This window comes from Furipterus horrens, unplaced genomic scaffold, assembly GCF_987537825.1.
Source record: "Furipterus horrens unplaced genomic scaffold, mFurHor1.1.pri manual_scaffold_3, whole genome shotgun sequence".
Taxonomy (NCBI): Eukaryota; Metazoa; Chordata; class Mammalia; order Chiroptera; family Furipteridae; genus Furipterus; species Furipterus horrens.
Window position 1 is genome coordinate 189,956,147 of NW_028327173.1, and position 14,147 is coordinate 189,970,293.

At 36.2% G+C, this 14,147-nt stretch overlaps 1 protein-coding gene across 1 annotated transcript in view; it reads left to right on the forward strand.

Annotated features, from left to right (window-relative positions):
- The window catches only part of BBOF1 (basal body orientation factor 1), a 34,814-nt gene that overhangs the window by 10,424 nt on the left and 10,243 nt on the right, over positions 1–14,147 (forward strand). Inside the window, exons 3-5 of the mRNA XM_090271136.1 lie at positions 2,862–2,927; positions 4,258–4,401; positions 13,544–13,624. Coding sequence (XP_090127262.1) covers positions 2,862–2,927; positions 4,258–4,401; positions 13,544–13,624 — 291 coding nt within the window. The remainder of the gene's footprint in view (positions 1–2,861; positions 2,928–4,257; positions 4,402–13,543; positions 13,625–14,147) is intronic.

The window sequence follows — 14,147 nt, forward strand, 5'->3', positions numbered from 1 at the left end:
TACTGGCCAAATCTGGGACAATCAAAATAAATGACAGTAATAGGTAAAAACCCATTGACTAGAGTAAGTCTATGAGTTCATACTACTAATAAATAAATACATACACTAATAAAGGAGGGAGAAGGGAAAGATTTTCCTTACAGAGGATTGCAGTAAATTATTAAATTTCTAAGGAATGATAATGAAGTTAGAACAGTCATCATTTGGCATCGCAGTAATGACTGATTCTGTCAATAATCAGTTGAAGCTAAAACTAGTGGGTGACACTTTGATGAGCAGAAATACATTTGCATAGTCTCAAAATATCTTTCCACAAATTACTTAATAATTATAAAAGGAAAAATAATAACTTGTAAGTGGAGAAACCTGGCAGATACAATCTTAACAAACTGATTAAAATTGATATCAATCACCTCATGATGTGAGGCACTGGAAAGGATACACCATCACTTTAGCAGTGTATGCCTTCCAAAAAATGCATGACTTAAATCTACTCATGAAGAAACATCAGATAGCCCTAACCCTGGCCAGTATTCTTCAAAAATGTCAGTTCATAGAAGACAAAGACTGAGAAACTTTTCCAGATTAAAGGAAACTAGGATACATGACAAGTTAACGTAATGCATAGTCAAGGGTCACATCCTGTACTGGAGAAAGAAAATTTGCAATAAATGACATCAATGGGACAAGTGATAAAATTTTAATATGGATTATAGGTTATATCAATGTTAAATTTCCAAATTTTGATAATTGTACTATGCTTCTTAAAATATATGTCCTTTTTCTTTAAAAAAATTATTTATTTGTTTATTTTATTTTTAGAGAGAGGGGAAAGGAGAAAGAGAGGGAGAGAAACATCACTGTGTGGTTGCCTCTCACTCATGCCCCTAACTGGGGACCTGACGTGCAACCTAGTAATTGCCCTGACTGGGAATCGAACTAGCGACACTTGCCTCACAGGCTGGTGCTCAATCCACTGAGCCACAGCAGCCAGGGCATGTCCTTTTTCTTAGGAAATACATAATTATATAGGGGTAGGATCATGATGTCTTTAACTTATTCTCATGTGGCCCAGAAAAAACAATGTAAAAAAAATATCATCTGTATATGTGTATCTATATAATCATATATAAGATACATCTGTCTATATATACAATACATAGAACTGGAAATCAAATGCAGCAAAATTGGATGAAGAGTGCATGAGAAATCTTTGTACTTTTCATGAAATTTTTCTTCTAAAAAGTTACCCAGATATATTATGCTAAGTGAAATAAGTCAGACAGAAAAACATAAATACCATATGATTTTACTTACATGTGGAATCTAAAGAGCAAAATAAATTAAGAAAATAGAAACAGACTCATAGATACAGAGAAAAGACTGATGATTTCCAGAGGGGTGGGGAGTTTGGGGACTGGCTGAAAAAAATGAAGAGATTAAGAAGTACAGATTGGTAGTCACAAAATACTCCTGGGGATGTAAAGTACAGAATAGAGATATAGTTAATACTATTGTAATAATTATGTACAGCGCCAGGTGGGTACTTGAAATATCAAGGGGACCACTTTGTAAAGTATATGATTGTCTAGCCACTATGCTGTACATCTGAAACTAATACAAAATAATATTGAATGTCAACTGTAATTGAAAAATGAAATTAAAAAAAATTACCCAGATAAGAGAAATGCGTATCAAAACAACGAGAAAGCCCTTCCTATTCATAGCTACTATCAGAAAAAGAGAAAATAATAAGCGTTGGAGAGGATGCCGAGAAATTGGACCCCTTGTTTACTGTTGGTGGGAATGTAAATTGGTGCAGTTAATATGGAAAACAGTATGGAGCTTTCTCAAAAAATTAAAAATAGAATTACCAGATGACCCAGCAATCCCACTTGTGGGTATATTTCCAAAATAATTTAAAGCAGGATCCTGGCCAATGTGTCTCTGTTGGTTGGAGCGTAGTGCATAAACTGAAAGGTCAGGTTCAGTTCCCGGTCAGGGCACATGTCTAGGTTGTGGGTTTGCTAACTGTACAGGAGGCACTCAATTGATGTTTCTCTCACATCAATGTTCCTCTCTCTCTCTCTCTCTCTCCCTTCTCTCTCTGGAATCGATAAATATATATATTTTTTAAAAAAGAATCTAAAGGAGGATCTTGGAGAGAGAGTTGCATACCATGTTTGTTGAAACATTATTCACACAGCCAAGAAGTGGAAGCAACCCAAATGTCCATTGATGGGAAGGATAAAGAAAAAATGGTATATGCATAACATACAATGGAATATTATTATGGAGCCTTAAAAAGGGAAATCTTGTCACATGCTACATACAACATGGATAAACCTCAAGGACAATATGCTAAGTGAAATAAGCCAGTCACAAAAGACAAATATTGTAGGATTCCACTCATCGGGTATCTAAAGTAGCGAAAATCCAAAAATAGAAAGTGGAAAGGTGGTTGCCAAGGGCTGCAGGGGAGGGAGGAGAAGGAATGGGTGTTTCATGAGTATAGAGTTTCAATTTTGCAAGGTGTAAAGGTTGTGGAGATCTGCTGTATGACAATGCGAATATACTTAACACTACTGAACTGTACATTTAAAAATGGTTAAGATGGTCAATTTAACGTTGTGTTCTTTACCACAATTTAAAAAAAAAAAGTTACTCAGGTAATTCTGATGATAACCAGGTTTTGGAAACCAGCAATAGCAGGTAAAGGATATGAAGTATGTCCCCTCTTCTCTTCTCACCTTACTCAACCTCTCCAACCTTACTGGTTTTAATATCATATGAAAACAAGGCTATTTAATAAAGGCAGGACACAGAAATTACTTTCCTAACTGTATTTTCATTTCCTACAGATTGAAAAACTGAAACAGCAATTGAATGAAACAAAGGAAAAAGCCCAGGAAGAGAAGGAAAAATTGGTAAGTATCTATGTACACTAATAATTCACTTACCAGGTTGCCAGGTTTCTGGCAAGCTCACATTTAAGATACAATAAGAATAAGTGAATAGGTCCTCTGAGCAACCCACACACATGTTGTACAGAAGCTCAAAATGAACATAAAGATGTTATTTTAGAAAACTATTTGGTATTAGTGATTCTTACTGATCCTTCATCTGACATCCTTTCTAGAGCTTTTCAGTGGACCAAGTTAGGAAATATATATATTTTTAGAGATTAAAATATGTTATGAACCCTCATCGCAAATCCTGGTTCTAATGATACCAGTATAATTGTGTAGTTGCTTTAAACCTCAATACATAAATAGTCACAGAATACTAATATCAATACTACCACCAACATAGATTAGTGGAAACAGTTTAAGATTTTGTGGGGCACTTTTTTCCCTTGGGATATATACCAATAGGAATCTACTATCAAACCACAAGGTTTAAAAAACATTTGAAATAATTCCTTTCGGAATGTTATGTCACCAAATCAAAACATTTTGCTTTTGAGTTTTAGGAGTTGCTTTTGAAAGAGTTAATCATGCACATAAAATGATGTAATTATATAAATATTTATAATTATGTAAAATATTCATGTGGTTCCAAAGCCAAATCTATCAAACATGGTATATTCTGAGAAATCTAACTTCAGTTCCTGTGTTCACAATATACCAGAGTACATTGTCAAAATAAATTTTTGTCAACATGATACATGAGAAATGGTGTTTCAGTGCATTTCAATTTGCACTTCTCTTATTATGAGCTAGGTTGAGCATTTTTCATATGTTTGAGGGCCAAATGTGTTACTTTGGGTATTTCTTGTTCTTGTTTTTTTGCTGCTATTGACCTTTTTTTTCCTCCTTTTTTCCCCTTTTTTCCTCCTCCCCCTTTCTCCTCCTCTCTTCCCCTTTCCTTCCTCATTTTCCCACCTTCTTCTTCTTCCTTTCTTTATTAGAATATTAGCCCTCCCTTTGTCTCTTTGTTTACTAATTTTAATTTAGAGTCAGGAACATTGTTTATATTTCTTACAGATTAAAATTATTTTAGTCTTATCATGCCTCTTGTTAATAAATATCTGCATTTTCTATACAAGATCGGCTCATTCTGGAATTTTTCTTATTCAAGGCACTTGGTATCTATTAACAAAAATTAAAACTTTATGCAAAAGTAAAAAGGAAGCATTTCTTCAAAGAAGATAGACAAATGGCTTAAGGCTTTGAATGGAACATGACTCTGTGGGACTTCTGTTTTTTCTTTACTAGTTCATTTATCTGTTTTTCTTTTATTTGTTTTTGCATACAGGAACAAAAGTATACTGTGCAAATAAACGAGCTGGAAGGACAGTTCCATCAAAAAGCCAAAGAAATTGGCATGATTCAGACAGAGCTAAAAACAATAAAACAATTCCAAAAGAGAAAAATCGAAGTGGAAAAAGAATTAGATGATGTAAGTTTTGTTCTTTCTTTTTTTTAAAAAGGGAGGTTAGAATTAACTGCTACGTCTGTGAAAGCTCTTGCTGACATTTACTCCTGTGAGATGGTAAAGGACTCCCTGTGGCATGTTAGAGATTTTTTTGACAGTAAAGGCCTAAGATATATCAGTTTAGGTCTGGATGCAAAAGGTCTTGATGGTTAGACTTTTCTTTTTCTAAACATTGATTTCTTTGGAAATTCACCAGCTCTTAGCCAGCATACCCTCCCACAGTTATCAACAGTCAGACCTTTGGAGTGACTTCAATAAGAAACAAACCACAGTTCTTTGAAAACTTTAGGGGCAAAGTAGCAAAGTCCTAAAGGAAAATGTTTAGACCAGCAATTTTCAACCTTTTTAATCTCATGGCACACATATGCTAATTACTAAAATTCTGCAACACACCAAAAAATGTATTTTTTGCTAATCTGACAAAAATAGGTATAATTTTTTTTCATTCACACCAAACAGCTATATGGTGTTGGTTGTTGTCATTTTTTAAAATTTGACAATCTTAGGGAAAAGAGGTCAGTGTCCCTGACTAAATAGTCAGGTATTGCATGTTTTAAAATTTTTTGTGGCACAACACATTGAAAATCGCTGGTTTAAACTGATGAATGATAATTTAAATAAGTTTAGAAGTCCGTCTGGGTAGATGTGGGTTGGATGAAGAAAACTGAGTACTTTTCTGTGACCTTGCTATGCTCTTTCTCTTAACTTTCCATTCCCTCATCTCAGAATATAGCTTTATTGCATTGATCATAATGCAACAAATGTCACAAATGAGTGCTAGGCACAATTAGCTGAAGTTGGCTTTGTGAGTTTGGGCAAGTTACTTAACTGCTCTATACCTTACTTTCTTCATCTGTAAAATGGGGATAATAAGAGTCTCATAAAGGTGTTGTAAGGTTAGTGAGTTCATATATGTAAAGTGCTTAAAATAGTGCATATGACATAGTGAGAATTATATTAATAGTGGTGTGTAGCTCTCTGAAAAATAAAGAAGATCCTGATTTGTAGCATTTGCTGATTTCCTTAGAAGTAAATACTTTTATTATGGCCAAGTTCAAGCTACCAATGCTTTAACAACCTGCTGGCAAAATCTCTGCTGGCTCTAACACACCACTGAATATGCCTGAATACTGCTGCTAATACTAGTAGTAGTAATAATAGTAGTATTGCCACCAAAGATAAACAAATAGCATCTAGTGTAGGGATTAAAATTTGGTGCTCAGAAGTCATACTGTGATAGTATAAATACTGTCTTCATTACTTGGGTATCTTGTTAAATTTCCTCATCTGTTACATGGAGGTAAGAATAATAGTACCAACTTCAGAGCATCATTGTGAAGAATAAAGAAATAATGTTTTACATCCTTAGTACTGTTGTTACTGAGCAAAAGGGGGCTTGTTCACATGGCACTTTGGTGTAAGACACAACAATTAGTGTTGAGAAACACAGGTCTTTATTTACAATATTCTACCTGTTGGAGGTACTGTGAGCACTCCTGCTCAGACCCTGTTCTCCCATGAGACCCAGCAGTTCCCTTGCTCTCCAAAAGGTTATAAGCCACCCCCAAACCCAATAGTTCTCCATACCTTACCTGTCAGCTCTCTCCTTCAAGGTGTGGAGTATGATGTCATCAGCCTCCATATAGTAGTCCAGGAAAGCATGTGCCATGTTTCACTGGATCATGGTGAAGTCCAGGAAAGGCACAAGTCCTAAGAGTGTCCTTTCCATATGTCCTGAGTTCCAAGATTCCAGAGAGTCCAGGTCTGCAAGGTGGAGTCCTTGTGACTTCGGAGTCAGCTGGAGCAGGCACAATCAAAGCAGCAGCATGCCTGCTTTCTTACTAGCCTCAGCCACGTGGCCGGATCCTGACAGTAAACCACGTAGCTGCTTCTTTTCACACAGCTGCTACAACCCGCTGCTCCATCATGCTCCTCTAACATGCTGCTTCCATTGTGCTGCTTCTCATGGCAGACAGAGCCCTTCTTCCCGTCCAACTTCGTGGTGGCCTGGTGGGGTCCCTCTGCAGTCTTTGAAACTGCGTGGCCCAGTGCACCAAAATGGCTGCCACTTTATTTTTAAACTCTGACCATGGCCTGTAACGCAGTCGGTGTGGTGACTGGTCCTGACCACTTGCAGAATCTCACACAGGCTCCATAAGCTTTTTCGTCACTATTCTATGGTCAAATCCCCTCCCATCTCCCTGGTGCTGTGGGGCAGCCATAGCCATTTGCATAGCTAAGAAACTAGCTACCAGACATAGATATGCAGAGGCATTTCTCAGGAAAATGTGTGCTCCACTGAGTCCCATCCTCCAAGTTCTGAGGTTTCTGTTCACTCTCTTACACTGTATAATAAATATTATCTGCTGTTGCTTATCCCACTGCTATTATTGCTCCTGCTAAGATAATGATTATTACAATTTGTATTACTTAAGGCCCTTCCTCTATCCCTTCTAGTGGATCTCACTCTAAACCTCAGTGTATCCACCCAGCATACAGTGCCTCTCAAGCTCTCCTCTGGCTACACAGGGCCCTACTTAGCCAGAACAAGCTTTGATGGGAAACCTAAGTTCCTCCATCTTGCTTCTGTTTACCTTTTAGCTAACTGCCAAATTGAAAGGGCATATGAGAAATGAATAAGGTAAATAAGATAATGTAGTGGTTGACATCATGGACATGTGTCCTGGCTCTGCAGTGTGACCATGGATATTCTGTTAACTTTGCATCTTAGATTCCTTATTTATAAAATGTGGCTATCATATCACCTGTCTTCTCTTAGAGATGTTGTGTGGCTTAAATAATGGAATGTATGTAAAGTACTTGGCACATTGACTCCTGCTAATCTCTAGTAAGAGTAGTTGCATAATAATTATTGATGTTTTGATTATTGTTATGATTATATAGCTTTAAAAATTGTAATAGAGGACTCTTAGAAGCCCTAATTAAAAGAAAGAGTCAGTACACTTCAGGCAAGGTGGGGAGTAGGAAGACACTTTCTTAGATTGAGAGGAATGTGTTTTAACTCCTTATCATAATTGTGTAGTTATCCCAAAACCTTCCCATGAGGCTGACTTTGTTCATGAACTTGATTACTTGTTGCTTTAAAATTGATCTTAATTTTTGTAGCTCACCATTATACAAACTCCTTTGCAGTATATGCTGGGGAACTCTCCCCTCCCATGAATTTCAAGTTCTTTAAAGTCCTTAAAATAGCAGTTACATAACTGTCTTCTCTAGTTATTTTATGTTTGTGTTCTTTAATCTTAGTAAACTAAGGAAAATAAAAAAGAACCAAAACATCTACTTGTGTATGTACTTGTCAGTGCTCACGAGTTCCTAGGCTAGTACTTAATAATAAAATTTGCTAAATGATTGATATAAGGAACCATCTAAAACTAAAACCTTTCATAGAATTCATCAATTCTTAGAGCTCGAAGAAGGTTCAGGGTCTACGTAAGTCATTCTACAGATGAGGAAAGCTGAAACACAAATATAAGTGACTTGCATGGTAAGTTGTAGAGCTGGTAGCAGCGTCCCAGTGTCTTGAATTCCTGTTCAGTGCCTCTAGTCTTGTCCGCTCTATTTTTTCCTCTGCATTAGCTATCTATTATAGCAGAACAAATAAACCCCTGAATCTAGTGGCTTAAAGCAATAATGAACATTAAAAGCACAATTTCTATGGGTCAGGAATTCAGGAGCAGGGCAGTTCTGACTCGCGGTCTCTCATGAGGTTACAGTCAAGGTATCAGCCAGGGCTGCAGTCATCTAAGGGCTTGACTGGAGCTGGAGCATCCAAGGTGCCAACTCACATGGCTCTCACATCAGTGCTGGTAATTACTGGGAGGTTTCAACTTTTTCCCAAATGGGCCTCTTCATAAGCTACCTGAGTATCCTCACAATTTGGATGAATTCACCCAGAGCCGAGTCATCCAAGAGAAAGCCAGACAGAAGCTATCTTTTTCTTGACGTAGCCGGAAATCATGTAGCATGACTTCTGTCGTATTCTATAAGTTGGAAGAAAATCCCTAAGTCAGGCCCACATTCTAATGGTGGAGAATTAGGTTTCATTGAAGAAGTTGTGGACATATTTTAAAATCACCACCCCACTGCAATCCAAAATACTGCTACCGAATGACCTTAAAATATCACAGTTCTGATGATGTTCTGATCACCTCTCTCAAGAATCTTCTTTAGTATCTCTCTATTGTAAACAGAATATTGTCCAGACATCTTAGTGTGAGTGTCAAGTCCCTATACCTACTTTGGAACATCATTATCTTCTTTTACTATACCTCCCCATGCACACACCCTTTAATCCACCCAAACTGGATATTTACTCATCCCTGAAGTCTTTTATGCTTTTGTTACTTTGTTCACATCGTTTCTTCTACCTGGAATATATTCCTGATATATCTCTGTCCATTAAAATTTTACTTTCTTTTATCTAGCTCTTCGATCCCACTCCCCTCTGACATCTGTCAGTCTGTTTCCATTATCCATACCTATGAGAGTAGATCTTAAATGTTCTTACCAGAAAAATGAAGTTGTAATTATGTGACAGTATTGGAGGTGTTAGCTAATGCTGTGGTGGTAATTATTTTGCAATTTATAAAGTGTATCAAATCAACACATCAAACACCTTAAATTTACACAGTGTTACATGTCAATTATATCTCAATAAATCTGAAAAAGGAAGTAAATAAGTTTAGCAACAAAAGTAATAATTTTCCATGTATCCCCATAGTGCTTTGTCTCTATTTTATACCACTTAGACTATTCTATCTTGATGTTATATTTATTATTTCTCTTATCCCCCCTACTAGATTGTAAATTCTTTCAGGTACAGTGTTGTCCTTTTTATTTCTCGAAGTGCAAGATATACAGTAATGCTCAATGAATATTTGTTAAATACTGAGCAGGTCTTTCCATTAAAAATGTAATTGAAAGGGCCCTGGCCTGCATGGCTCAGTTGGTTGGGCATCATCCTGCAAAGTGAAAGGTCTGCTGATTTGATTCCCACGTTGGGGCGTGTGCCAGGGGCAACCAATTGATGTTTTTCTCTCACTTCGGTGTTTCTCTCTCTCTCTTCCTCCGTTTCGCTCTCTCTCTAAAAATAAATAAAATCTTAAAAAAAAACATGTAATTAAAGAGATATCAAGTTTTCTACTAACTACATGGGAGGAATCCTTTCACAATATATACATATATATATACATATATATACATATATATATACATATATATGTGTGTGTGTGTGTATATGTATATATACACACACACACACATATATCAAGTCATTACTATGTATGAGAGGGGACCCCCAAAAAGACTCAGAATTATCTTCTTGAGGGTGGGCCCCTTGTAGTACATTTTCCCCCTGCTAGGTAAGTGTTCTAGGGACCCATCTGTATCAGTGTGCCAACTGGCATTGTTGTGAGAGGCTGCATTCGGCTTCAGTGGGTTTTTTGAAGACTCTTTCAATGCATTTGCCCATTTCATGATGTGTGGTAATTTATGAGCGCACCTGCCCACACCCTGCTGAGTATTCAGCAGTTTTTAACCCAAAATGGCATGACTCTCATGTCCCACCCTCCCTAATTACCCAATCTTGCCCCGAGCGACTATTTTGTTTGTTTGTTTGTTTCCCCAGATGAAGAAAGTCCTCAAAGGGGAACATTTTGCTGATGAGGAAGAGGTGAAACAAAAAAACAGCAGAAGCACTAAAAGGCATTAAAATCCACAAGTTCAAAAACTGCTTTTGAGCAGTGGGAAAAAAATGTCTCAATAGTTGTATTGCATCAGATGGAGAGTACTTTGAAGGTGACTGAAGTTTAAACATGTGAGAATAAACACACAATTTTTAATAAATAAATTCTGGGTTTTTTGGAGCCTCCCCTTGTACACTTGAAACACCTTTCAGTTTTTGTCATTTATGCCTCAATAAAGCTAGAAAAAAGTTTAGAGGGAATAAGTTTTATTTTATATGAATCTGCTGCAGATTGAATCAAGTTAAGTTCCTTAACTTTCCAGGAACTCTCAAATAGTCAACCTAAGTAAGGGAGGTATACATTCTGAGTTGAAGTGAATTAGGAACTAGTTCATAGTCTAGTGGGCCGCAGTGTGATTCTTTTTTAAAGAACAATGTTGCCACCTGGCGGACAAATAGATTTCATACACCTTCAAAGAGGCTGCTGAGCTAGGAAGACTTCAAGTTCAAGACTTTATGGGGAAAAATAAGGTAGTTCTGTGGAAATATGGAAAAATTAAGGCAAGTGTGGAGGCCTGTGAACTTAAAATTGTGAGGTAAATGAAGAATATTAATTATACTGTGTAATACAATTCATTGTACAAATTTAAAAGAGGCTAATTACATTTAGATTATCAAAAAGCATTCAAAACATTCATTTTAAAGAAAAAATAATTTCTATCTACCTGATTAGCAGAAGCAGCATAGATTTTTAGGTTGCAGTTATTATTTTTTAATAGTTTTGTCTTTCCTTTTTTGATATAGTAATGATATTCACTTCAGCAAATTTAGCTGATAAAAAAGAAATCACCCCCATCCCTGCTACACACACTTAGAAATAACCATTGTTAATACTTTGGTGTATTGTGTTTCCTTTTTCTTCCTCTGCTGTGTAGGAACATTTTAAATATTTTTACAAACATGAGGTCATAATGTACAAATGTTAACTGATTTTTTCACTTTATATATTGTGAACATTTTTCAATGTCATTACATGTTTTTCTAAAAAATCTTTTGACTAGATACATGAAATTCCATTGAGTAGATGTGTCAGGATTTATTAATTGGCCCCTTGTTGGGCATTTTACCTTTTTTCTAATTTTTATCACTATTATGAACTGTGATGAACATCTAAGTAACACAATTTTTTAATCTCTTTAATTAGTTTTTAAAAATCCTTACCCAAGGATATATTTATTGATTTGAGAGAAAGAGGAACATCGATGTGAAAGAGAAACATCAATCAGTTGCCTCCCATATGCGCGCTGACCAGGGATCCTCCTGGGATGGAACAGCCTGCAGCCTGTGTATGCGCCTTGGCCGGAATTGAACCCACAACCTTTTGGTGTACAGGACAACATTCCAACCAACTGAGCCACCCAGCCAGGCCTCTTTAATTAGTTTTTAGGAAAACTTCTTAAAAGTGAAATTTGTGGGTTAAAGAATATGAACTTTTAAAGACTCTTTATATATATTGTCTGTCTTTCATGATATATTAATTTATAGATTTTTGAGGTGAGTCTAATGGCATATGAAAACTTCTCAAAAAACAAAAAACAAAAAAGAAAAGTTTGTGTCCCCCCAACACACACACACACAGAGGGATGGTAGACATTTCCATAAATTTGTATATTAAAATCAACTGTTTTTTTAAAAGATTTTATTTATATGTTTTTAGAGAGGAGAAGGCGGGGAGAAAGAGAAGGAGAGAAACATTAATGTGTGAGAGAAACATCAAGTGGTTGCCTCTCGCACACCCCCAACTGGGACCTGGCTTGTAACCCAGGCATTTGCCCTGATCGGGAATCAAACCTGCAACCTGTTTGCAGGACCATGCCCAACCCACTGAGTCACACCAGTCAGGGCTTGACATTAATTTTGAAAGTCTTTGATGATGTAAGAGGCTGTCCCTCTATATCCGTTTTTAAATTTTATTAAATTTATTGGGATGACATTGGTTAATAAAGTTATATAGGCTTCAAGTGTATAATTCTATAATATATTGTCTATACATCGCATGTGTGTTCACCAGCCAGTCAAGTCTCCTTCCATCATCATATATTTGACCCCCTTTACCCTTTCCTCCCTCCCTCCATCCCCCTTTTCTTCTGGTAACCACCATAATGTTGCCTGTGTCTATGAGTTTTTGTTAGTCTTGTCTGTCTGTTGCTTTCAGCTTTATATCCCACATATAAGTGAAATCGTATGATTCTTGACCTTTCCTGACTGACTTATTTTGCTTAGCATGGTATTCGCAAGATATTTATGTGGTTACAAATAGCAGTATTTCATTTTTTCTTATGGATGAATAGTATTGAGGCCATTTTTAAAAATTATATAAAAATAAAGGGAAAAAGAAGAACATCTAAAGAAGATCGTATAAAATAGAAATCATAGTAAGGAAAATTGTTAAGTATAAGTGGGAACAATGCTAATCATTATATTAGATGGTTACTGTTCTAAGTACATGTTATTTAATCCTTGCCACACCTCTATGATATAGCTACTACTATTATTATCTTCTTTTTATTCTTGGAGAATCTGAGACTCTGAGAAGTTAAGTGACTTGCCCAGTCAAATTGCTGGTAAGTGAGAGACCTAGCACTTGAACCGTGGTCTGTCTGTTGGAAAGCCCTTCTCACTGCCTTTTTTGTGGCATGAATATTAGATTGACCATGCCTATTTCGAGGTGACTACAGGATCATAGCTTTATCAGGTTGACTGTGTTTGTGTAGAAGAATTTTATGTCCTTTTTATGATATGTAGTTTTACTTTAGTTTTTCTGATAACCCACTTCCATAGGACCAGCCTATGCTATGTAGTTTTAGAGAACAGAAGGAGTCATCTGTGGGAATCAGATTTTTTTTTTTTTTTTTTGGACTAAGACTAAGAAGAATTTTCTAAAAATCAGAGTTATTAAAGGGCAGTTTAGTGAATTAATGAGATTTGAATTAGTGATGCTCGGTCTCTAGATATTCTTCTTATAGAAGGGATTTCTGTATTGAGAGATTATATAGTCTGACTCCTCAGGTCCCTTCCAGTTCCAAAATACGGTCCTGTGAGTCCACATGTTTAAAATGAAGATATTTAGAAACTGTGATTACTAGAACACTTTGTCTGAATATTCTGAGACTGTTATTCATGAAAAGCTTTTTAGAAACTCAATATTGATCCAATAATTTTATAGATGATTGGGAGAAATATAGTACTCATAAGCAAAGACATGGGGCTTTTCTGTGTGTTCAGTATTAAGTGGTAAAATAACAGAAAATGTTTCTTTGTTGAGAGTTTTCTAGGAATATGCCCCAATCAAACCCATTCCATACTGACCAGTTTTTGCTTTTTTAATTTTAATTTTAGCTGAAGGAGAATTTAAGAAACACAGAACGGAAACAACAGGAGACTCTCAGAAGATTGGAAAGGAAGTTTTTTGAAGAAAAGGTATGACATTAAGGTTAAAGAACTCTTTTGTTTTCCCTGGCTGGTGTGGCTCAGTTGGTTGAACTGTAGTCTCGTAAACCAAAGGGTTGTGGGTTCTATTCCCAGTCAGTGCACATGCCTAGGTTGCAGGTTCAGTATCCATGTTTCTCTCCCTCCCTTCCCCTCTCTCTACAATTAATAGGCATGTCCTTAGGTGAGGATTAAAAAAGAACTCTTTCATTTACTAGAACAACGTAAGTATTTACATGCATTCTGAGACATAGCAACCTTCCATTTGGTACCTTATTAGGAAGATTGTTATCAAATCATAGTAGAATGAAAAATGGAAAAAATACCCTATTGGATTGGCCCCCCACCCCCAATTTTTTTTTTTTCTGTACGATGGCTCTAGTAGCGCTTAGTTGTCTTTTAACTTCATTCAAAGCAATTTTGTTAGCTTGTATTGTGACAGCTGTCATATCTGCATGCATTTGATAAAAAATGTATCAAAATTGGTGAATTTTTGTGTAACCATTTTAATATT